This window comes from Aplidium turbinatum, chromosome 3, assembly GCF_918807975.1.
Source record: "Aplidium turbinatum chromosome 3, kaAplTurb1.1, whole genome shotgun sequence".
Taxonomy (NCBI): domain Eukaryota; kingdom Metazoa; phylum Chordata; class Ascidiacea; order Aplousobranchia; family Polyclinidae; genus Aplidium; species Aplidium turbinatum.
Window position 1 is genome coordinate 47,521,027 of NC_137474.1, and position 25,166 is coordinate 47,546,192.

Sequence of the window (25,166 nt, forward strand, 5' to 3'; positions counted from 1 at the left end):
ATTGTTTGTCGATTTTTTGGTACTCAAAATACTTCAATTGCGATTTACTCAAAATAATGTTTTTTGTGGTTTAGACCGGTCTGCTTCTAAGCCCTTCATATACAATTGTAAGACTAGAGATTTTTACCAATTTCATTCAAGGACATTTTATAATACAGTAGAACTCGGTTAATCCGGATTCGATTTGACCGGCGGTTCCATCCGGATTAGGCGAAGGTCCAGATTAACCGATGACGGTTCTATCAAGCCTGACGTTACCTAGATAGAAGGATATCAGTAAAAATCACCGAAATTGAACGCATTAGTGTGGTCATCTGCCAATTCCTAGACGCGCGATCACCACATTAGCACTAAAATTCTTTTGAAATGCAGTATGCATGTAAAACGAATGTATTTGTAGACTCTGCGTCTAACGCAAGAACACACTGGCAAAAGTTACATCTTCAGATATGCGTGTCGGAATAATCTGTAGTCACTCAAAACTTTTGAAAACAGTTACGGAAGACGAGTTTCTATGGAAAACTTGCAAAAAATCACGGTCAAACAAAGTCTTCAATTGGAAAAACGTCACCGACATACCGCCGAAAATTCCACCAACATCTTTTCAAGTTACAGTACGAGTTTGGGCATTTGCGCACGAATTTTGCATTAGGAGGGATTACTGTTCATGAAAGGAAGAAATCCGTAATGATTTATTGTGTCACATTAACTGAACAATAGATAAGAAACTTCTCGCAATAAGTCACGTTACGTTTTAGCATAAAATGGCAAAACTGTCGGGCAAATCCGGATAAAGCGATAGAGAAAGTGCAACTTTTGTCCGGAATAGGCGAAGATCCGGATTAAATAATCCGGATAATCTGAAGCTGTTTCTCAAGAAAAAGATTACAAATCATTTGTACTTCCAGTTTTATCCGGATTAGGCGAAGATCCAGATTAACCGAATCCGGATTTACCGAGTTCTATTGTATAATATAATAATGTTTTTATTCATTTATTGAGTAGTGCAGCATTGATCGGTTTAAACTAAGATTATTATGAACACATGAAAAAAATTGGATAATTTATTATACCATAGACATAGCGAGCTCCCATTCTTATACATTTGAAGTGCGTTGGGTTGCGGTGTCTGTAACCTAGAAGGTCAAACTTATGCAAAAACTACGTCACTTTATATATTTTCTGGTTAAAAATGTTGTTATAAAGTTTATATATATCTGATAGCCCAAAGCTTTGGTAGAGATTTTGCATTTTTGAACCATAGACAAGCAAAACAAAGTAACCTTAGTGGGTTTAACATAATATTAAATACAAAACAAAATATATAACATACATAATGACTCAAACGTTTTCGACACATACGTCGTACGTGTGTCCCCATCAGGAATTAAGTCTGCAATATACATAAAATAAAAAATCGTAAGATAAATCTGACTATGCACTATAACTGTAACGACACTCTCGACTGAAAAGCACAAACTGAACAAAATGATACAAGAATGATTACAAGTAAATTATACGGTGGGAAACAGATCACATGAGGTGTAAAGTCCAAGCATGTGAAAAACAATTAGAACACACACGAAAGGAACGATGAGCCACAGGCGAATAACTGCCAGTTGAGAGATGGATTTACATTTTATTCTTAAGGCTTCCATGATCTTAGTTTGAAAATCAAATCTGCCTGGAGAGATTTTTAAATTGGTTGATGGAGACAATGAGACATTGTCAATGCACGTTTCACAAGATGCGATGTGCTCTTTAATTGCACTTTTAGTTGTTAGGTTTGGGTTTAAGTGTTCCTCGGCCCTTGTCAACAAATGACTGGTTGACATACGAATGTATGTCTGGTTTACATCACGCAAGCAACTAAATTTATACACAACATTTGAAGAAAGAGCAATAAACAAATTTTCATCTGACATTCATCCTATGTATACAGGCCTCAAAGTTCACGGTGGACATGTTCGCCGTCACAGCATGTGATGTCCGCGGGAAGTACCATCTAGATCAGTCATATTTGTCCGCCTAGAAATAACACAGGAACTAGCGATACAATTCAATTCAATTTATTTTTCATTGCTGGTGCAAACATGTAGAGAACAGCAAAGTAAACACACGAATTTGGTACCTACAAAAGGGAAAGATGGCAAAACCAAATAGTTTAAAATGTGCAAAAACAGTATTTGGATGTCACTGTTTTTATTTTGCACAGCCACCAAACTTAGAAAAGAGATAAAAAAGATTAAAAAAAAATACACAAATCGTCATTGCATAACACGAACAATTACTGCGAGAATATAATTTTCCGCGCATACTAGCGCGCATCTAGAAAATGTGAATACTGTATCCTTCAGCTTCCATTCAAGCAGGAAAACTTTCGATTTTTATGTTGCTTCAACGATTGATGGCATTGAATCGTAACAAAAGTGAATCTTTCGCTAAGAATCGATGGGAGTACCGGTCCTTCTACAGTCTACACTAATCACGCGCAACTTAGTTCAAGTCTTTGTTGTAGATTACAACTGACCATTCTTATTTTGCCTCATGCCTAATCATTTCTATTGCTTCTCCTTGCGATGCTATGACGTAGGTAATTGCTCGTTTAAACAATCAAATGCCTGCCGCTACATTTTACTTGTGTTCTAGCAGCGTAGCTTTATACAGCAGATTGTTTAGTAGTGAAGATATTTTGGTTGCATGTAATCTTTAGTTTGTAAGCTGTAGTGTATAATCTTTTTATTTAAGTTAATACCTACTACCTTATTATGTTGATTGTTGATGTTAACCGCTATGTTTATGTTCAGCTATATCGTGTGTTTTGTTTATAAAACCTTATATTGAGGATTTGTGATGAATGAGTATGGATTCATAACAATTTAATAAACAGACACAGAATGGATCTTAAAGACTTAAGACCAAAACTGTTTACTGCCGATCTTCACAGTTAGCGAAGCCAGGAAGCTTTGGTCGCACTGGTATAGGTCATTTACCTATTATATTCAGAAGTATGAAGGTATTTCGGATGCTAATAAACTCGGTCTTCTTGTCAATCATCTTGATAGTGCAGCTTATGAGGTCATTTCAGAAGTTGGCACGTATGAAGCTGCGATTACTCAACTTCAAAGTGCATATGACAAAGCTCCTCAATGAATTTATGCGCGTTATTTGCTTAAACTTGCAAGCAAGACGTCAACCAGACACTTGATGAATATTATCAAAAGCTCAAGCGTTTGAGTACTGACTGCAATTTCGAAGCTGTGTCGGCCGTTCAGCACAGACAGGAATCTATTCTTGATGCCTTTATTGGCGGATTGACATCACTAGAAATTAAGCAACGTTTACTGGAAGAACCAAACCTTGTTCTACAAGCTGCTTTCGAGAAAGCTCGGTCGTTGGAAGATGCTCAAAAAAATGCTGGACGAATAGTTGCAGAACCCTCGACACTGCATTTGCATCAAGTTGCTGTTATATCCGAACCTAAAGATCTTGAGAGAAAGCAAGATACTGTTGCAGCTACCGTTTCAGTAAGATGTCCATATTGTGGAAATAAACGGCATTCTTGACAATTTTGCCCAGCTAAGGAAGTTGAGTGCTATTGCTAAGAAAGGACATCTCTCCAAAATGTGTTGATCACCTAAACTTTCTATGAATAAGAATCATTGTTCTTCAACTTCTTTGATGCACGTAACCCCTCAAAAGGCTTCAAAATCTATTGATACGAAAGTCATCATTCCTGTCACCAATAACGGTATTTCGGCCAATGCTTTAATGGACACAGGATCGTCGTTATCGCACATAAGCAAGTCGTTTAGTCAACAATTGCAACTAAACCGGCGATACAAATCGTCATTGCATAGCACGAACAATTGTTGCGAGAGTATAATTTCCCGCACATTCTAGCGCGCATCTAGAAAATGAAAATATTGTATGATACCATTAGCTTCCATTCAAGCAGGAAAACTTTTGATTGTTACGTTGCTTCAACGATCAATGACATCGAATCAGCGTAACAAAGGTGAATTCTTCGCTAAGAATCGATGGGAGTACGTTTTTTTTACAGCAATCACGCGCAACTAGTAAGAAAGTTACTGAATTATGAAAGTCTGTCAAGAGGCTAACAAGTTCTCTTCTAACCAGTGCATAGGGCAGAAGCAAGTCACCATCTCCAAATGCCTTAGAACTTCCAAATATCCAATAAGGACTTGGTCATACATATAACTGCCATCCGTATTTTGGTTTCTTGCGGCCCAGATGCAGGCTCATTCTTGGATTTGTCAATAACTCCAAACACAATTTCATACTTCAGTGGCAGCTTATCATTGAAACAAAATACATAATCAGTAGATGTAGGAGCCATACTACTCAAAAACTTAGAATATTAACAATCTGTCAAAATAAATGAGAATGGTAAATAATTTTGGTAATTTTCTCAAAACTTTTGCCTGCAGTAAAAATGATACCATTTTTTTCGCTAGCACTAAAAATGGTACCATTTGGCCATTTCAAGAGCTTTTTTACTTTTTCTTCCACCAAAATCTTTGCATTTATTCTGACCATCTTACACGAGGGCTTAAAATACTGGAATTGGGATGTGGGGGGCACAGCAAGAAGATTTTTACAATAATTTTTTTTTTTGAGGGTATTTTTTCAGTATTTTTGGAAGAAAAATCAAGTTTTGGCCACTTTCTACATGAGATAGATTATTTTAACCACCAAAAATGAATTCATTGCTGAAAAATGAGTAGGAATACACGTTTAAATCAACTGATTCTCTCAACTGTGTCAGATTTTATATCCAAAATTAATTTTTATGAAAAAAATTCCCTCGCTGGGGTCAAAAATCACATTTTTTGCCCCTAATGAATGGTTTTTCAATATTTTGACCTAAAATTTGGTATACAGCCTAGATTTAGTATACGGTATCTATCAAAATAAAATTGGATATAAAACTATGGATGTAAAAAACAAAAAATAAACTGAACTGATCTATACTATTTTTTGGGTACCCCCCCCTCTGGTCTCACGCCCCTAGTAATATTGATAAGGCAAGGTTGGTTATAAAATTAGATTATATGAGTAGGCTATTACAGTAAGAAAGAAGAGGCCCAGGGAAAGTTCACTTTGGCTCACATGACATGCAAAAATAAACCTAAAGAAAAAAGCGTAATGAAACTTTGCACAGCAGAAAACAGTAACATTAGTGCAGAAGTATTCCGACTCGTGTGCAGAGCATTGTGACGCAAGAAGCCACACGACCTTGTTCGGTGGAAGTTAATTAGTTATATGTGGCGTATTGAGCAGCCACACGGCACTGACTCTTCAAGCGCACGTCGTTGGTCTGATGAAAGCCTTTCAGAGTGACTTCGCTGAAATTTTAAAAAGCCTTCTCAATGTGGCTATAGTTTTCAAATGACAAAGAATTATCAAGTTGAAGTAACTAAGCATGACGATTGATGCTAAAACTGGTGTGTCCGCGTGAGAGTTAATTTGTCCGCCAAGATAGCTGCTCAGACCAGACACGTTTGTCCGCCGTCAACAAAAACGAATTTTGAGGCCTGGTATAAAACAATTAAAGTGCACCAATATTTTCAACTGAAGTCGCCTACCTCCTTTGCTCTTTTTTCAAATGTTATGTATAAATTGAGTTGTTTGCGTGTCGCAAACCAGACATACATTGGTATGTCAATCAGACATTTGTTGACAAGGGCCGGGGAGCACTTAAACCTAACAATCAAAAGTGCAATTGAAGAGCACATCGCCTCTTGTGAAACGTGCACTGACAATGTCTTGATCGACCAATTTAAAATCATCTCTCGAGGCAGATCTGATCTTCAGACTAAAATCATGGAAGCCTTAAGAATAAAATGTAAATCCATCTCTCAACTGGCAGTTATTCGCCTGTGGCTCATCGTTCCGTTTGTGTGTGTTCTAATTGTTTGTCCAATGCCTGTAGTTTACACCCCATGTGATCTGTTTCCCTCCGTATAATTTACTCGTAATCAACTAATCATTCTTGTATTATTTGTTCAGTTTGTGCTTTTCAGTAGAAAGTGTCGTTACATTTATAGTGCAAAGTCAAATTTATCTTACAGTTTTTTATTTTATTTATATTGCAGATTTAATTCCTGATGGGGACACACGTACGACGTACGTGTCGAAAACGTTTGAGTCATTATGCTATATATTTTGTTTTGTATGTACTGGGCTGCGATTTCTGCCTTTTTTGCCATGTTCTTTTTTTATCCTTAACCCTAACTCGCTCGACACGTGCCGTCACTATTCAACAAATGCCGTGCCTTATGAAAAAATACGAACACCAAGTCAGGTCGAGGAACAAATAAGGGGGGGAGCATCACGTGATGCAATCATAAGAGTGCCGACTTACGTAAATTTTCTTGCGCCGGGTACTTCAAGGCAAGGCCTAAAAGCTACGCTTCACGCGAGAAATTTCCAAGGTGTCCGCACCACCAGTTTGAACACTGCGGCAAAATGCTTTGAGTGAAGTTCTAATACCTGGCATCAAACATTTTGCCACAGACGTTTCGTGGCTATTCGACACAACGGGTTTCTTTTATAGATGAAATGACTGAAGTAGGCTACTTTTAGTTGTCAACGTCTATGCCAGTTTGTATTTTGCCATATGAGCCAATTAACAGAATTGACTCTGTGAGATACTTAGTTACTTACTACGCATTTTTTTTTTTAAATCTAGAAATAAGCTGAGTTTCCGACCAGATGTTCAGAATCAGAAATATAGATGAGAAAGGCCGTTACACAGTGTCCGACGTTTTTTCGTAAACAGTTTTTCGTAAAACGATTGTTCGTAAAATCAATTCTTTGTAAAGCAATTTTTCGTAAAGCAATTCGTCGGGCATGCAATTGACCGTAATACTAATTGTTCGTAAACAAATGTTCATAAAAGTTAGGCTACAGCTTTTAAAAAAAAACACAGTTACAATTGTTTACGAACAATCAATTAGGATAGCCTATATGTTAAAGATGTGCTAATTGTGCTTAAAGACGTGCTGTACCTGTAGAGTGTAGACGAGCAGACAGAGTGTAGAGTCCCTGATTCAGAATGGCATTACAGTTTGTGAGCAGTGAAAAATGAAAGCCAAAACTTTTGTAGAGTGGCCAGCTTTATTACAAAGTGTCACGATTTCTTTCTATCTCTTACCAGGAAAAAGACTTGGAAAGGTTCAATGACGTAATTTAATGGGTTAAATCGAAAAGCAGTCAATTAAATTCACGGATAGTTCTACTGGTGAAATGATATATATGAAAACGCTTGAAGGACTCCAACGAATGGTTCACCACTTCCAGCAATTAATCAAAGTAACAGTAAACAGCAATAGATTCCAACGCTTGCGGCTTTTGATCGAGTCTAACGTGATCCACTCACAGCTTCTCATACGATTCTAATTTCAATCAGAAATTATATTAGCATCAACTTTGCTTTACTCGTATTCAATACTTCAACTCTCGATCAACAATAATCTTTGCGTCTATTAACAGCTGCTACTACTACAACAATGATCTCTCATCACCAACTCATAATAATAATAATCAACTCATCATAATACAACTCCAATAATAATCATTACGCAAATTACACCACTATTTATAGAAGGTTGTTTCGGTCTAGTAACATCGAGAAGGTTACGTAATGTCACATTGTTCTGTCAAGTTGCAATAAATGTCAACAAGCAGAAGCTTAAAGAAGTCTAAAGAATGTCACGTAGGGTAGAAGATTCTTACATAATAACGGTTTCGCAATCAGAGATCCATTGGTAAACATCCTTGTGACATCATTGCAAACGATATTTGGTGATTGAGAAAACAACAGAAAGTTCGAGGTTTGCATCAAAGGTTACTTCAGGTCATAACCGATGATAATAACACATCACTCCAGAATTTCACAATCAAAACAACAACGCTCGTTGAAGACACAAAGATTATAGTGAACTTAACGCACAAGGGCAAGAAACTACTTATTGGAAATGTGAGCATTTGAATAAGAAATGTCCTGCACGAGTAACAACTGCTATGGCAGCCATTGTACAATCCAGAGGTGAGCACAATCATGCTGGAGATGCTTGTCATGTCGAAGCAACAAAGGTTATGGAAAATATTCGTTGTGCAGCAAAAGACAGTCGTGATGCCCCAAGTTACCTCGTCTCAGCAAAAACTATTGGACTCAGTCAAGCCACGGCAGCAATACTGCCAAGTGTGCAGAGCATGAAAAGGGCAGTCACCCAAGTGCGATTGAAGGAAAATGCAGGCCCGGCAATCCCACATTCTCTCCGTGACATTGTGCTTCCAGTAGAGTACAAGCAAACGTTTGCTGGTGTAACATTCTTGGCCTATGATTCTGGGCCTGGAGATAATTGTATGGTCCTCTTTGCCACTGAAAGAAATCTGCAGCTCCTTGCCCGTTCAAAGCACTGGTATGCTGACGGCACCTTCAAGACAGTGCCTTCACTGTTTGAACAGCTTTACTCAATACACGGACTGAAGGAAAACACTTCAGTGCCTCTGGTGTATGCCCTGCTGGGGGACAAAAGGAGAGGGACATACATTCATCTGCTGCAAAAGATCAAGGAGTTGTTACCTGCTGTTGCTGTTCCAGAGACAATCATGACTGACTTTGAGATGGCCATGGTTAATGCAGTAAGCAGAGACTACCCACTTTCAACTCACCGTGGCTGTTTCTTCCATTTGTGCCAGTGCATTTGAAGAAAGACGCAATCAAGTGGCCTGAAGAAGCAGTACGAGACAAGTGCAGAGTTTGCTCTGAGGTTGCGCATGTTGTCGTCTCTGGCCTTTGTGCTTATTAATGAAGTCAGCCGGGCCTTTGACATTCTCATTGATGGGAATGTATTACCAGATGTTGCTCAGCCAGTAATTGACTACTTTGAAGACACTTGGGTTGGGCGCCCAGATCGTCGTCAAGGGCGCCGTCCTCCAATGTTTGCAATTCAAATGTGGAACTGCTATGATGGCGTCCTCAGTGGCCTTCCCAAAACTAATAATAGCATTGAAGGATGGCACAGAGGGTTCATGTTCCAGGTATCTGCAAATCATCCAGATATTTGGAAGTTCATATCTGCAATCAAGCGAGAGCAAAATCTAAATGAGGTTCGCATTGAACAGTATGTTAGTGGCCAGGCAGGACCCCCTCCAAAGAAGAAGTACAAGGACAGTGCAGAAAGACTAACTAGAGTCGTCCGAACTTGGCGTCAAGACTTTCAAGATGATGAAATTTGTGATTACTTGCGTGGAATTGCACACAATACTTCATACTAAACTTGGCTCGTGGACAATTTGTACGAAGTTACTCAAAGTAATATTGATAGTGTAAGCAAAAAATGGCTAAACACAGACAATTGTTGTATTCCAATAAATAACAAAAATGCACTTTTTCATTGTGCTTATTTCTTTGTGTCGTCGTAACTTGGTTATTCAGGAAAATTTGCATTATGCACCTTCATCGGAAATTGCAAGACAAACCTTGCTGTTGCGAAAAATTGTTCACGAACAATTCACCTATCACCTGTTTACGAACAATTCACCTATACGAAGAATTGATGTATACGAAGAATTGCTTTGCGAAGATTTGCTTTGCAAAGAATTGATTTTACGAACAATTGTTTACGAACAATTGCTTTACGAACAACTGTTTACGAACAATTCACCTATAACCTGGTTATACATATGAGTTCGCTTCCAGACGAACAGTAGGAAGTCACTGGGCGTGAACAGGGCAAGGTAATAGGCAAGTTGTAAGAACAGCATAGCTCTGCCCGACAACAGATAGGATAGTCTTCATTTAGTCAGTATCTTATTATGACCAAAAAACAAAAGAATCCTCCGCCAACACGGATGGCAAAAGCTTCGGTCGGTCTTTATCTTCTTTGTGTTTTCTTGGTAACTTTCATATTTCGCTCCTAACTGTGTTTGTGTGCGGATACAATACATAACCATTTACGTATATACTAAGCGAGACTAAAGAGATACGGTACCAAAGGAAAACATCTCAATTATGCAGTAGATTGCACTAGCGTTAGCTTAAAGGCTTTTTTATTTGCGATTTTCAGTTTTGCGTTTACAACAGTTCTCTTCCTGGAGCAAAACAAATAATATACACGTCCGATAGGTGCACATTACACAACTTAGCGCTTGATAATCCTTTTTACTTTGCAATCACTCAACCAGCGTGCAACACAACTTGTGCGGTAATTCGCAGCCAAACGCTAACCGTATCTGACTTGTGACATCATATTACTATTCAATTTGGGTAGAGAGGTAACTCTTTTAAACCATAAACAGACATAACTCAGCAACAACACTACATTTAACATTATAAAAACAAAAAGCGAACGTTTTCGGCTAGTCATATAGCCCTTTTCAAGCCTATAAGAAAATACATTTTTAAAAGAAATGCTAAAGAATCATATAGTATCACAGCAAAAATCAAAAATTATGTCAAATATGTCAGCAAAAATATGGTCAAATCTAAACATTTGAGAAACTGCCTCGCTCACACAAAATGACAACTGAACATTACACAGCACAACGGGTCAAGTATTTCAGAGGTAAAATTAATTGATTGTTCAGACAAGGACTCAGGCAGATTACGCAAGAAAGACAGAAGCACAAATACTTGACCCGTTGTGCTGTGTAATTGTCAGTTATCATTTTGTGTGAGCGAGGTGGTTTCTCAAATGTTTAGATTTGACCATATTTTTGCTGTGATACTATATGATTCTTTAGAATTTCTTTTAAAAATGTATTTTCTTATAGGCTTGAAAAGGGCTATATGACTAGCCGAAAACGTTCGCTTTTTGTTTTTATAATGTTAAATGTAGTGTTGTTGCTGAGTTATGTCTGTTTATGATATTACTATTCGACAAACAAACGCAGAATTTTTGGTTGTTCGACAAGAAAGAAAAAATCTCAGCCCTGTGTAGTGTGTATATATATAATACATTATGTTAAACCCGCTAAGGTTACTTTGTTTTGTTTGTTTATCATATCTGTCAGGTAGAGCCTTGTTACAAAGTTTGAGTGTAAGTTTTCATTGTGATGTCATCCCAGATCGTGAAATTGATGTTCCTGCTTTGGTTGTTACAACCTCATCACCAGATGAAGAAAAGGAACTTGGCGAAAGTGACTCGAAAAGTTGTAACATTGCATCCGCTGATACTCCATCACTGACCAAGCAAATCAATTCTAATCATGGTGAAAGGTAAATGTTCTCATATCTCAATGATCGATATCATTCAGTGCGATTGCAGTCTTCTCATCTCAATGATCGATATCATTCAGTGCGATTGCAGTCTTCTCATATCTCAATGATCAATATCATTCAGTGCGATTGCAGTCCTCATATCTCAATGATCGATATCATTTAGTGCGATTGCAGTCTTCTCATATCTCAATGATCGATATCATTTAGTGCGATTGCAGTCTTCTCATATTTCAATGATCGATATCATTCAGTGCGATTGCAGTCCTCATGTCTCAATGATCGATATCATTTAGTGCGATTGCAGTCTTCTCATATTATATCTCAATGATCGATATCATTCAGTGCGATTGCAGTCTTCTCATCTCAATGATCGATATCATTCAGTGCGATTGCAGTCGTCTCATCTCAATGATCGATATCATTCAGGGCGATTGCAGTCTTCTCATCTCTCAATGATTGATATCATTTAGTGCGATTGCAGTCTTCTCATCTCAATGTTCAATATCATTCAGGGCGGTTGCAGTCCTCATATCTCAATGATCGATATCATTTAGTGCAGTTGCAGTCTTCTCATATCTCAATGATCGATATCATTTAGTGCAGTTGCAGTCTTCTCATATCTAAATGATCGATATCATTTAGTGCAGTTGCAGTCTTCTCATATCTAAATGATTGATATCATTTAGTGCGGTTGCAGTCTTCTCATATCTCAATGATCGATATCATTTAGTGCAGTTGCAGTCTTCTCATATCTCAATGATCAATATCATTCAGTGCGATTACTGTCCTCATGTCTCAATGATCGATATCATTTAGTGCGATTGCAGTCTTCTCATATCTCAATGATCGATATCATTTAGTGCGATTGCAGTCTTCTCATATCTCAATGATCGATATCATTTAGTGCAGTTGCAGTCTTCTCATATCTCAATGATCAATATCATTCATTGCGATTACTGTCCTCATGTCTCAATGATCGATATCATTTAGTGCGATTGCAGTCTTCTCATATCTCAATGATCAATATCATTCAGTGCGATTACTGTCCTCATGTCTCAATGATCAATATCATTCAGTGCGATTGCAGTCTTCTCATATCTCAATGATCGATATCATTTAGTGCGATTGCAGTCTTCTCATATCTCAATGATCGATATCATTTAGTGCGATTGCAGTCTTCTCATATCTCAATGATCAATATCATTCAGTGCTGTTGCAGTTTTCTCATATCTCAACGATCGATATCATTTAGTGCAGTTGCAGTCTTCTCATAAATAATTATTACTACTTGTTCAGGTGTTTACTTGTGTTTTTGCCAATTTGTGATCGATGCACATTTAGAAGCAAATGTTGCACTATAGCAGATATAAACATGGACATGCCTGCCCACTGCCCAGTTTAGGAACGCTTGGCGCCAAGAAAATCAACCCATATTGAACCAAAGCTGTCATTTGGTTACAGGCTGTCTGAAACCAACAAACATGATGCCGCTACACATTCTGTCTGGAATTGCTCAGGACTTCCAATATCAGAAGCCTGACCTGCAGAAATGAAAGATCTTGTCAGAACATGGATTTGAGACACCCACTACATGGCCAAACCCCAGCTCGTGGGTGACTAAAGTCAAAAAGAAGTTTTGTTGCTTCAGTTGTACCACTGGGTCAAGATGAGGTTGCCACCAAAGTGCGGGTCCAACTGTAGAAGGAGGAGCTGGCAGCCGGGCCGACATGGAGCTCTCTCCCACAGAATGCCTTTCTTCTGGAAAGTGTGAATGGAAGTATTGCCTCAACTGCTTAAGAACTGGTGTTGGAAGGTGCACCATAATACGCTGATGCGACACTGGGAGTATTCCCCAGGAAGCACAAGCTGTAAATGTGAACAGGAGTAAAATATGCAACATCTACTCGAATGCCCTGTCCTACAAGCAAGATGCTCTGCACAGGATTTAGCCGAGTTCAACGATAGAGCAAGAGCTTGCGTGATGCTCTGGGCTACGGTCGTGTGACACGAGACAAAGAAGAACATGGACCTTTTGAGCATTTTAAGCCAAAAACCAGTTTTCTTCTAACTATACCGGTTTGTAAGATCAGATTTTTGTCGATTTAAGAGGTCCCATGACCTTTCTGGGCATTTAGCTACAGGGTGCAGGATCTGCTACTATTCGGTGAGTCCGATTCGGTGAGTCCGATTCGGTGAGTTCCTAACCTCTAACCCCTAATTCTAACCCCTAACCCTAAAACGGCAATGATAATTACTTAGGCTACGGTACCCGATAATTTAAAAAAAAAATTAAAAAATCCCCGTTAAGGGATCGGACTCACCGAAACGGGCCATTCCGCGGGGTTCAGGTGGCAGATGACTAAAATCACTTAGAAAGTTGTTTTTGAGCCTTAAACACCACTTTTAAGACATCTGGTTTTTGATATAAAATTTTTTTTTACTCCACCCCAGTGCACATAATTCCAGTAGGGACATGCATCAAAGTGCAACGTAAAAAAGCACTGACTTCGTTTAGAATTTAGATCATGAAGGTTGTGTGAATTATGTTTTACTAATATTATGTTTCTTGTTTGGGAGTGTGAGAGGTCTGTGGTTAAATTCACTCAGGAAAGCTTACAACTATTCTATTTGAGCTTACAACTAGGCTTACAATGACACGCTGTAGAACCACTGCATTGAACTGATGTCTTTATGTTTATTGTTTTTCATAACAGACTGATGCCAACAAAACTTTGCAATGTTTTATGTTACAGACAAGTCGTTCGGATTAGCGGACTTCCATTAGATTTCAAGCTGTCCGAGCTTTTCACATTCCTTGGTGTATGGCCCATTGGTGGCAAAGATGGTGTAAAGCTTATCTATAATCGGTAAATTGTTAAGCATCGATGGCTAGAGCTCGACCAATATCACCTTTTTCAGGCCGATGCCGATACCGATATTAATGAAATTTTTAGGCCGATACCGATATATTTCAACTGATATATCAACTACAAAAAATTTGTTACCAACAAAGTTATTAAGCAACAAACCAGTCCAAGAAAGTTTATGCATTGGTTGCTGTAATGGAAAAATCATTCTTAACACTAATCACAAAAAAACACCAAACAAAAAAGAAACAACCAAATGCAATACTGTTTTGTGTTCAATTCAATAATCAAAGTTCAACAGTTTTAAATTGTAGTTCAAAAAACATAGTTTCTAAGCATACCTGCCAAGAAGAGAACATCTTTGTCATCGTAAATCAGTCCAACACGATAGGAGTTTCTGCTAGGATTTCGCACAAAGACCGAGGTCATCGCCACTAGCTCGATATACAGAAGCACAACCAGGCAGCACCAACTAAATAGGCAGCTAGAAGAGCGCCCTTCCACGTGCACAAAACAAGACATTCAAAAGCATACCCACGTGCTGCTTGCAAAAATCGATTGTGTGCAGCCGTTTGCACGTAAATAAAACGAGAGAGTTTAAATGCGTATTTGGGCAACTTGTGTTTCTTCCAAAGGCATACGTATGACTGGTTTTGAGTGTGCTTTTGCTGGCCGATGTTTATCGGTGAAAAGTAGTCGATATATACAATATATCGGCTGATAAATTTCGGCTGATTGATATATCGGTCGAGCTCTATCGATGGTGTGAAATTAGTTTTTGAGACAGATTTTGGTGGTGCAAAGTTGTAGGTGGTCACATCACTTAACTATAGCTGGGTTGGTTCGCAAAATACCTTTGTACGCAATTGTCATTTTGATATCTTGATAAATCATCCAACAGCAGCTATGGGGCCGAAGTTACTTAATGCCAGGACATTCTCAATGCTTTGCTGAGAAATTTGGTTGTTGGCTCACTCTGTCATGTGGCTGGCTTGCTTTTAATATTTTAGTGAAAATATTTGATGTTCATAGCGACACCATGATATACTTTCTTAATAGTAGCCTAGTGTGTGTTTTTGTATCATAGCGCTGTATCCATCGCATATGTGCGTTGCTCCTCAGCGCCTTACAAGGCAATCAGTGCAGTCGTATAGAGAGGCGCAATATATTATGTATCCTAAATTTATTGTCAAGCAGAAACAAGATTCAGTGTCATCATTAAAACTTTTTCTTTGTGTGACCCAATAAGGCATCAAACCTATGTTTGCTGATTCAGAAGTGGACACGCTAACCACTTAGAAGCCATCTAGGCGGTAAACGCAAAATGAACAATTGAACATGTAATGATCAAATAGATTACAACAACAAAGTTTTTGTATTGAAATCAAGGAGCTGGTATTATTAGAGATGAATGCATCTTGAAAGAAAGATGGGTTTCAGCGAAAATTTGCTCAATGTGTCACTCAGGTTACCATAGAAGAATATAATGTTTTGCAATGTAGTTAGTTGTGCTAGTAATGCATCGGATGCAACATTTTGGCCAGAAGCAGGATGTTTCGGCCGGAGAATTGCAACTACGGCCAGAGGCCAGAACCTCCGGCCTTTGGTAGTAAATGCTTCAACCGAGCAGTTGTAGACCACACTCACCAAGCGATCTAAAAGGTGCCTCACTGCCTCATGGCAATGTTAAGGGTCCTTTGAAAGGATTTCAAATTTGACAATGTTTTCCATCCATCCGATGTACAGTAGTACGGACTGTACGGTATATATTGTTTTTAAGATATTGAAGATTTTTGATTTATTTGAGATAGTAAACCTGACCACAGCCACACACACAGCTTGCACATTAGGGTGGCTCATTTTCGTTGATGTTCTTTAAAATTTTTGTCAGTTTGGAATAATGTTCCATTTTGCTCACTGATAGTTGTAAACCAAAAATTTTTGTTGGGTTTTCACCTTTGACCCTGGTTCACCCAAGGAGAAATTCTGAATTTTTCTGAAAAATTAGTAAATTTCGAAGTGGTTTAGCAGTATCTGAAGAGGGAATTTCTCAAAATTTGACCACGTGATTTTAACGTCACTTCCTCTGTTAACTTCCACGTGGAACATCTTCACCCTACTCCAAGTCTGAGAGTCACTAATAGTGCATGCTTTTAGTGTCATTTTAGTTGATTTTACAGCCTTTTCGCAGTCAGTGAATTTATAACATAGACCAACAAAAAAAATTTGGCACAGAAGATGAGAGTCATTATAGAGTATTTCAGGGCCCCTGATTCCGAAAATGCACTTAGTTTTTTCGAATTGGCTCAAGTTTTCGAGATATTTGACAATGAAAATATTTTTGAAATCGTTTCTCAAAAGCTTTCAATTTGCAAATCACTTATTTTCAGCGCTGTTTACCATTATGATGTCATAATTGCACTTGTCTAATTCAATTGGTTCATATTGCACGAAAGTTCAAAACGCAAGCAAAGGTTGAAATGAACTGTGTTTAACACAAGGGAGACATAAATATTCAATGAAAACAGTTGTGAATCAGTAGGCCTACCTCACAAGAAAAATATCCCGAAAGTCATGTGTTTATGAATGCAGCTTTATATTGAATAGGTAAAGGGGGATCCCATACTTGATTTAAGTGTCGGGTATGAGAAGATAAGGTTCTCATTGTACTAAGCCTTCGGCACTAAGGAGAGTAGGGTGGCCAGTTCCTTTCTCTCGGCCGCCTTTACTTCAGCAACTACGCCCACCCAATTTATTACACCCTGGGTAGAGGTGAGCGGTGTTTTCAACAACCAGCTGAAGCCGGGAGTCGAACCAGGTTTGCACAATTGGAAAGCCAACGCCTTATCCGTTGCGCCATCCCACCGCTATATTGAATCGGTATATTGAATAGGTAAGCCTACTGAAATGGATACTGTACAAATGAAATTTTATTCTAAGCTTTTGCTAAGGCCAAGTCTTTGCTGCAATAAGTTTTTTTTCTGGTCTTTAGGCTAAATAAATGGCATATAGGCTAATAAAATATGCCTTTGTCAAGTAGGATGATGTACAAACAACCCAGATATATTTTGCTGCATGAGACAACGCAGAGGAGCAACGCATTCTGCGATAGATACAGCGCTATATAAAAACAAGCATTATTATTATTATTACTTTGACATGAAGCTGGGTGATCAAGATAAGTCCTGGGTTCCTCCTATAAAGTATGCAAACATTGCACGAAAACCCGTTTCTGGGCTAAAGGCTAAGAAGTTCAGAGTGCCATGGCATAAAGAAAGCCGTGGCATCACCATGAAAATTGATACTTCTGCACGGTGAGAATGTTCGAAGGAAGTTGGAACATTATGTTTACATGGAGTGTGCAAGGCAGTCATTGCATGGACGTTGCTATTTCTGTTTTTTGTTTGCCCTCTTTAGATTCAAGTGGTGATTTGCTTGAAACAATAGGAAAACCGGCATGACTGAGAGTAACCTCAATACCTTCAGTAGTGTTTTGGAGCAAGGTCAAGTTTTTTTTCTCAAAACCATTTCTACCACCTACTGTAGTAGTTAAAGATTTAGTTATCAAAAGTGGTAGCTGGAATCTTGGCTCCTCATCTCGATCAACATGCAATTCTTGACTCCAAGGCCAAGATGACGTTCTTCTGCAGCAAGGATAAAATTCTAAGCAGCTACTTTACTGAATAACATAACTTTGTATTCTGTAATTATATAAATGGCCTTCATACCTTGATGGGGTGTTGCTCAGTAGGCCAATCATATTAAAGAGTTGGGTTTGTTCATCGACAACTTTGTTTTGCTTATTTGTCTAGTTTGTTAAGCAAAACAATGTATGCATTTTGTTTGTACATAGTAGCTTACTTAGTAAGTCTGATACTGTTGAAGTCAACAAATATATTAATGCAAAACGCAAGTTATATATTCTACATCTTGTATCCTCAGGCTTACTTCACAACATATTTTGATTGTTACTAGGCCAGTAAACGTTAAATAGCTGTTTGTTTGGGTTGTAATCAACGTGATTGGTTCCAAATAGCGTTTATACAACTCAGAAATGTGCCTGGGATTACTTCCAGTTTTGTCTATGTAGTAAACGACACGACGTTAAATCTATAGGGTCTCAAAAATTAAAAAATAATATTTTTGCTGTAACTCAAAAACTAGAGCCAATTCGAGAAAACTTAGTGCATTATCAGAATAAGGGGCCTCGAAATACCTTAAAATTACTGCCTTTATATAAAAAAAAGTTTTGTTGGTCTGTGAAAATCGATAAACATTGTCAAATGATTCAAGAAACTGAAAGCAGTAGATATTTACTACGGTGAAGGGTGCACAAAGAAAATCATGTCTGAAAAATGATAGAATTCGACATTTTGAGAGTAATACACGTGTCAGTGTTCATGGAGTTGCTAATTAAACCACTTAGCTTGCTACAAGTTTGTGTTACTGCCTCTTATTGTGTCCATTAAGATGCTAGAGTGCATTAGAAGATAGCGGGTGAGCAGTTTCAGGGATAAGCAAAAATTCCATATTTTGAAAAAATTCAAACCAGGTGAACCAGGGTCAAACGTTAATATTTTTTTGTGAAATTTGGTGTAGGACAGGGGTGTGCAACGTGCGGCCCGCAAAGAAAAATTATGTGGCCCGCGAAGATGTGCCAATTTTGAATTGTGTGCGTCCCGCGAAACATGTTTATACGGTAATTTAGTTTAGTCTGGTACGTTTGAACAATTCATTGTGGAGTGGATTATTGTAGATTTCGCACCTTCTGTTAACCATTTTAGAAGTCTCCCACCGGCCACCGCTAATCCATCATATTTAATTATTTGGAACGTAAAAATGTATGGTCACATAAAAGGCATTATGAACAAAGTACGACTTTGGAAAGCTCACGTACAGACGGAAATCTTTTCCACTTTCCAACTTTAAGAAATTATGGAATGCATCCTGAGAAGAAAACTGAATTTGCTGACCAACTTGAAAAATTGTTGTATGAATTTTTGGCTCGTTTCAAGGACTTCAAATATCATGAACATTTGTTTGGTATATTCGCCTCGCCATTCAACACAGACATCAACAAAGCACCAGAAGATATAACTTGAACTGATTGATCTTCAAGAGAAAACGGATTTAAAAGCAAAGTATTTAAAAATGAATCTTGGCGATTTTTACCGAAAACATTTCAACTAAGGTGACTTAATTTCCACATTTGAAAAATCCATGGCTTCAAAAATGGCACTTTTTGGCTCAACGTATTTGTGCAAACATTTTTTTTAAAAACGGGCGTCATGAAATCTCCCTATTGATCGGTTCTGACAGACGAACACTTGGAAAATGGACTTCGAATTGCGATCACTTCTATTAAAGTAAATTTGGAAAAAGCCGTCGGGAAAAGAAGCCAGCTGCAAACTTCTCACTGAGCTCGTTTAAAGACGGTGTGACAATAAATTTGAATAGCAGTTTTCTTCAGAAATTTATGCGTCCTAACTTATTATTTCTGGAAGGAGATAACCCCTAATATAAGAATAACATAAATATCAAAAAAACTACTCTTTTGTGCCTGCAACTACTAGAAATCATATATTAAATAAACGTGCGGCCTGCGGTTTCACCCAATTATTCATATCTGGCCCTTCTGTAATAAAGGTTGCACACCCCTGATGTAGGAGATACATTTACCAAAAGGAACAATATTCCAAACTGACAAAAAGTTTAAAAGAAAAAAAAATTCGAGATTTTGCGCCAGCCTATTGCACATGCACTTCCGGCTCCGGACCAGAGTTACTATCACCACCAGTCCGGAGCTGCAGTTGAAAAAGTGGCCGCCGTTTGACCGGAGCCTGAGGGCGTTCCATCAGTTAGTGCACGGTTTACTATCTTTTGTTTTCCCTGCTAGGGTAGACGCCACCAAATGTCAATCCGGCTAGATGGCAGCTTTTCACGCACTCCTTTTTCAAACGTGGACATCACGATCACAAGGTTTCCCTATGGGAAGTCACTCAGCACGCTATGGTACCACTTATATTCATAACCCCATGTTGACTGTGAATAGTGAATGGATTCTATTCCATTTGACCGACACCGTAGGTTGTATTTTACGCTGCAGCGTCGGTCAGCCAGCCGGGCGCGCATACATTGAGTTGGAGCGACATCAGGACAAGATGGTTCTCTTGCGGATGTCCGGAATGAAGTTCAAAAAGAAACAAATTGAAGTTATTTTGTGTTCTGGAGACACCATGGATGTGGAATGGTCGAAGACGTTACGCATTAAAGAGCAAACCAAACAATCACCGGTAAGTTTTAAATCCACATTAATGTGGTTTTCTCATGATTTTTCTTTTGTTGCTCATCGTTTCTATCTTTTATTTATCTTTTGTTTTGTTAATTTACTAGAATTGTTTACAAACTTGTTGATGATTTCTTGATTTATCAGACAAGCAGGAAGTTTAATGTTTCGGTTGTGATGAGGGGAAAATCCTTTATATTCAATAAAGGTGTGAAAAGTTAATAAAACATTATATTAACAACATTTCAGTGCAGCTTCAAATAATACTACTCTATAAATAGTTCAACTCAGGACAAATTTGTTTTTAGTTTGTGCTGATCAGTAAAATGGAATGCTCCATGACTACAGAAGAGATGATCCAACTCCTGTCGGATTATGAGAGAAAAGATGAAGGTAAGACTTCAACCATTGTGAAGAAAGGCGTTCTTCCCGGCTATCAGCACAAGGCTGATCACTCACTAGCACAGCGAGCAGCAGTTGCACTTCGCTAACCAGAACGGTGTAGCTTCCACGCAAGCCATTGAGACCTCCAATAAACGTTTAAGTTTTTGGCAGCCGATTGTAGCATCGAATAGACAGCGATAGACACGTGTAGCTTCCACGCAAGCCACAAGACAGGTCTCAATGGCTTGCGTGGAAGCTACACCGTTCTGGTTAGCGAAGCGCAACTGCTGCTCGCTGTGCTAGTGAGTGATCAGCCTTGTGCTGATAGCCGGGAAGAACGCCTTTCTTCACATTGACCTACCCCTGGCACCTGCTGGTTTTGTTGGCTCTTTCTTTCCACAAAGATAAGAGTTAAACTGACTGGTAAAGCGGCGGTCGATTACTCAAGTGCTGTATCAATAAGGATAGGCTCTTTGGCTTACGCCGATTAAGCAAAACAAACTTGGCCAGGAAAGTAGACAGTTTTGGATAAAGAAAATTGCCAGTACAAGTACAAAAGTAGCCTACACAGTCTTCAGCCATTCGGAAAAATTAAAGACTAAAAAAAAAGCTCAAGAAAAATTCATCTGCAATCAACCAAGAAGACTAGCTTAATAATCAACCCCTACCCAATCAACGGAAAAGACTTCAGTACCCAACCTCTACCCTTGTTAACCTTTCCCACCCTTAACAAGCACCGGGATTCGCAATTCCAGCCCGGTCTTGTTACTCTCCATCTTTACCCCGAAGACAGTATTTTTAGCTTAAGAAGAAAGGACAAAAAGACTTTAAAAACCGTAATTATTTGTGTTTTATTTTAATTTTATTTCCACCTTGATTTGTAAATTTAAAAACAAAAACAGTTGCAATATTTAAAAAAAAAAAATCCTAGCCTAATTTTTGATCTTCTCTGTACCAATATTGTCTCTCAATTTTTACCAATTTCAATAATTTTAGTTAATTTGTATAACCAGCCTGTTGTGTCTTCAAATTTTTGTAAAACTAAGTTATTTTGCCCATTTAATTACCCAAATTCCACCCATTTTGATTATTTTCTTCATAGCTTTTTAGCATCAATTAAAAAAAAAAAACCTAGTGTTGCCAGTGCTCCCCAAATTCAATTCCATATTCTCTCTTTTTAAGCTTGAATTACGTGTCGCTTTTAATTGTTTTATTCTGAATCCTTAATCGTTGATCCGAAACCATTTAACTGATTTATTTCCAATCAATTGTAACGACTATTGGCGTATTATATTATATTTAATTGTTGTATTTTATTAATCGTCGCAGGGTCACTCTGCTAGCTGGAGTAAAGTTTACGAACTGACGTCACAATTGTACATTCATTCAATTGCTCTTAAAGCTTTATCATTTTCCTCTTATTTCTCCCACCAATTCGTAATTAAAATTTTTTTTTTTTAGTTTATTTATCTGTCACTAACATTTTTACATTATAATATTATCCTGTAACGTTAAATCAACGTAAATTGCTTTTTATCAGCCAAATCTTTAGTAAATCGTTGGTTTTTAAATTCAATTTCATCACAATCTGCTACCAGTTCTTATATCGTCACTTTTAAATCTCTAAATTTAGAAACGTCGCCGTAAACTTTAAATCTTTGTAATAACCAGCTTTTTATAATTATTTCATTTGAATTATGTCTCGCTTTTCAAGTAGTGCAGGTTTGAAGACTTTTAGAGATAACCTGGCCGGTGTTGGTTTCTCCCTTCCATCTTCTCAGTCCACTAGCTTAGGCTCGCCGACGAGGAAGCAGGTTCCTGTGAGTGGTCACTCATTCAACCCAGATGGTGAAGCCTCCCCGGTAGACTCACTGCTTTTTGCGAACTCGTCACTTCCTCACGGTGACGAGTGTCCGATCCGCAATTCCGCACCACATCGTGGCTACCCCACCCATTTCGAGTCACCCTTCCCGAGGTCGAATAGACTGCAGTCCGTCTGCCCTATTCGCCTCACCCTCCCCAATCTATTCCCCCTTCTCTGTCCTTTCTCCACTTGCAGGAGGGCATCTCAACCTTACCGAGATGTGCAGGCGTATCAGGACCATATTCGAGCATTTCATGGTTCGCGCGCCGAGTTCCTGATCACCTGCAGCAGGTGCTGCCGTGTTCTCCCTCGAGCTTACAAGCTGGATGGGGCCCAAGAGCATTGGCGATCCTGCCCCGAGGGCCTTCAATTGCCAACCTGCCTTCCCTGGCTGAGCAATGACCCGACACCCTCGGAGAGCCAAACCAGACCCCCTATGATGACCAAGCCTGGGCTTTCCTACACCTCTGTTGTCAGGCGTGGAAGGCGCCGGCCCTCGACTGCAGGCGCATCGGTCGAGGGGTCATCCCCTCTTCCCCCTTCTTCTGTCATCCGTTCTCAAGTCTTCTGGCGCCAAGGCCTAGACAGCACTCCCACTTTGCCCCCCCCACCTGACTTTATGCCTGAACTTTTCCGTACTGTTCTATCTCATCCAGGCAAGACTTCGCTCAGCCCTGCTGACACTGACAGCTTGCCTGACCTAGATGTGTTGTTTCTTCCTCATCTGTCTTCGGCCGGACCTGGGTCGGAAAGTGGGGACTCTTCCGACTCGTCTGACTCGTCGAACAGTGAATCTTTTTCCTCTTCCTCCAATTCTTTGCCCGATAGCCCGACCACGGACTGTTACGGCCCTACTGTTAGCGCGAACCATTTTCTACATGTACCTCTGCGCAAGCCGACCTCCACCGGAGCCGTGGCAGTGGACTCGCTCGGTTTATCCAAGCCGGCTTCGCGCCCTTCTTCTTCTCTGCCTCTGACGGCTACCACCGGAGCTGAAGCTGGGGACCCCATCAGCTCCTCCAAGCCGCCCATGCAAACCTTTTCTCCTAATTCTCTTCAGCGCTATTCATCTCACTCCTCCTTACCCTTTAATCCTGCTCCCATCTGTCCTATACAACCTTGTACCTCGACGCTGTCTGCTGAAGCCCAACCTTTTATCCCACCTACCCAAACCACCCACTCTAAATTCCTGCCAACTATCTCTTCCCAAACCTTGACTCAACCCCGAAGTGACACCATGACATGCAACCAAGCCACGATTGACTCCGGACTCCCACAGACTACCCCAGGGATGTCCATCTCACCCAACATTCAACGATCCATCCAAGACCCTGTTGAACCAGTCAGGGAAAGTAAGACGAAAAGCTCCAGGCGGGCTCTTTGCAGTTTAGTGAACCTTACTTTAGCGGGTGGCATAAATTTCGACCGGTTCTGCATTGAATTGGAAGAGTGGACCGCTGGCACTTCGCCGCCCAAGAGGACACGTCCTCGCAAACCACGCTTCAATTGTGGCGCCCGGGCTCGCGCGGCTCGCCGTCGTTCGAACGGGGGTTCTCCTCGGTCGGACGGCGGGGGTTCGCGCGGGAACGGAGCCCGATATTGTAGGGGCGTGGGGTTGCGAGCCGCCTTCTCACGGGACGCGAAGGGAACAGTCCGCCGGATCGTTGAAGGAAAAAACAGTGACCGTCGTTGCGAAATCCCACCTCAAGAAATTGAGGAGAGATTTCGACGCGACATGACCGCTCCTGAAGCTGGGAGTTGCTCGCAGATGCCCGAGTGGATGAACTCCCACCGTTACGAGCATGATAGTGTGAACCTCTTCCCCGTCGATGACGGTGAAGGTCCCATTACGGCGCGGGAGGTGGAGGCGGTCCTCCAGTCGCTTGATGTCGGTTCCGCCCCTGGTTCTGACGGATTGTCCTACGGTTTCTGGAAGACCCTGGATCCAAGAGGGGGACTCTTGGCCAGCCTTTTCGAGACCTGCCGGATCAACCGTCGTGTACCGGACCAGTGGAGAACCAGCAGGATCACACTCATATGTAAAGACCCTGAGGGTGACCTGCACGACGTCAGCAACTGGCGGCCCATCTCCATCTGCCGAAACATTTATAAAATCTACGCCGCCGTATTGGCCCGGCGCCTGCAGCGATGGGCGGTGGAGGGGAATGTTATCAGCCGAGAGCAAAAGGGATTCATGCCCACAGAGGGCGTCTATGAGCATGTGTTCATGCTCGACACCATCCTCTCGGATGCACAGTCACGCAAAAGGCCTGTGTCGGTTGCGTTTCTAGACATTCGAAACGCCTTTGGCAGTGTCCGGCACGAATGCATAGCCGAGGTCCTGCGTCATTTCGACGCCCCCACAGACCTTATTGAGTGCATCTCCGACATATACGTCGACAACACCTGCACCGTCCGCTGCGGCAATGGTGAAACCGACCGTATCCCTGTGGGGCGGGGAGTCCGTCAGGGCTGCCCGTTGTCTGGGCTGCTATTCAATTTGGTCATCGA

General features: G+C 40.0%; 1 protein-coding gene across 2 annotated transcripts in view; it reads left to right on the plus strand.

Moving 5' to 3' along the window:
• Positions 1-25,166, plus strand: part of LOC145766279 (uncharacterized) — a 70,941-nt gene that overhangs the window by 10,207 nt on the left and 35,568 nt on the right. For both annotated transcript variants that reach the window (XM_082577954.1, XM_082577955.1), the window contains exons 4-7: positions 11,101-11,251; positions 14,008-14,121; positions 20,228-20,414; positions 20,716-20,800. In XM_082577954.1, coding sequence (XP_082434080.1) covers positions 11,101-11,251; positions 14,008-14,121; positions 20,228-20,414; positions 20,716-20,800 — 537 coding nt within the window. The remainder of the gene's footprint in view (positions 1-11,100; positions 11,252-14,007; positions 14,122-20,227; positions 20,415-20,715; positions 20,801-25,166) is intronic.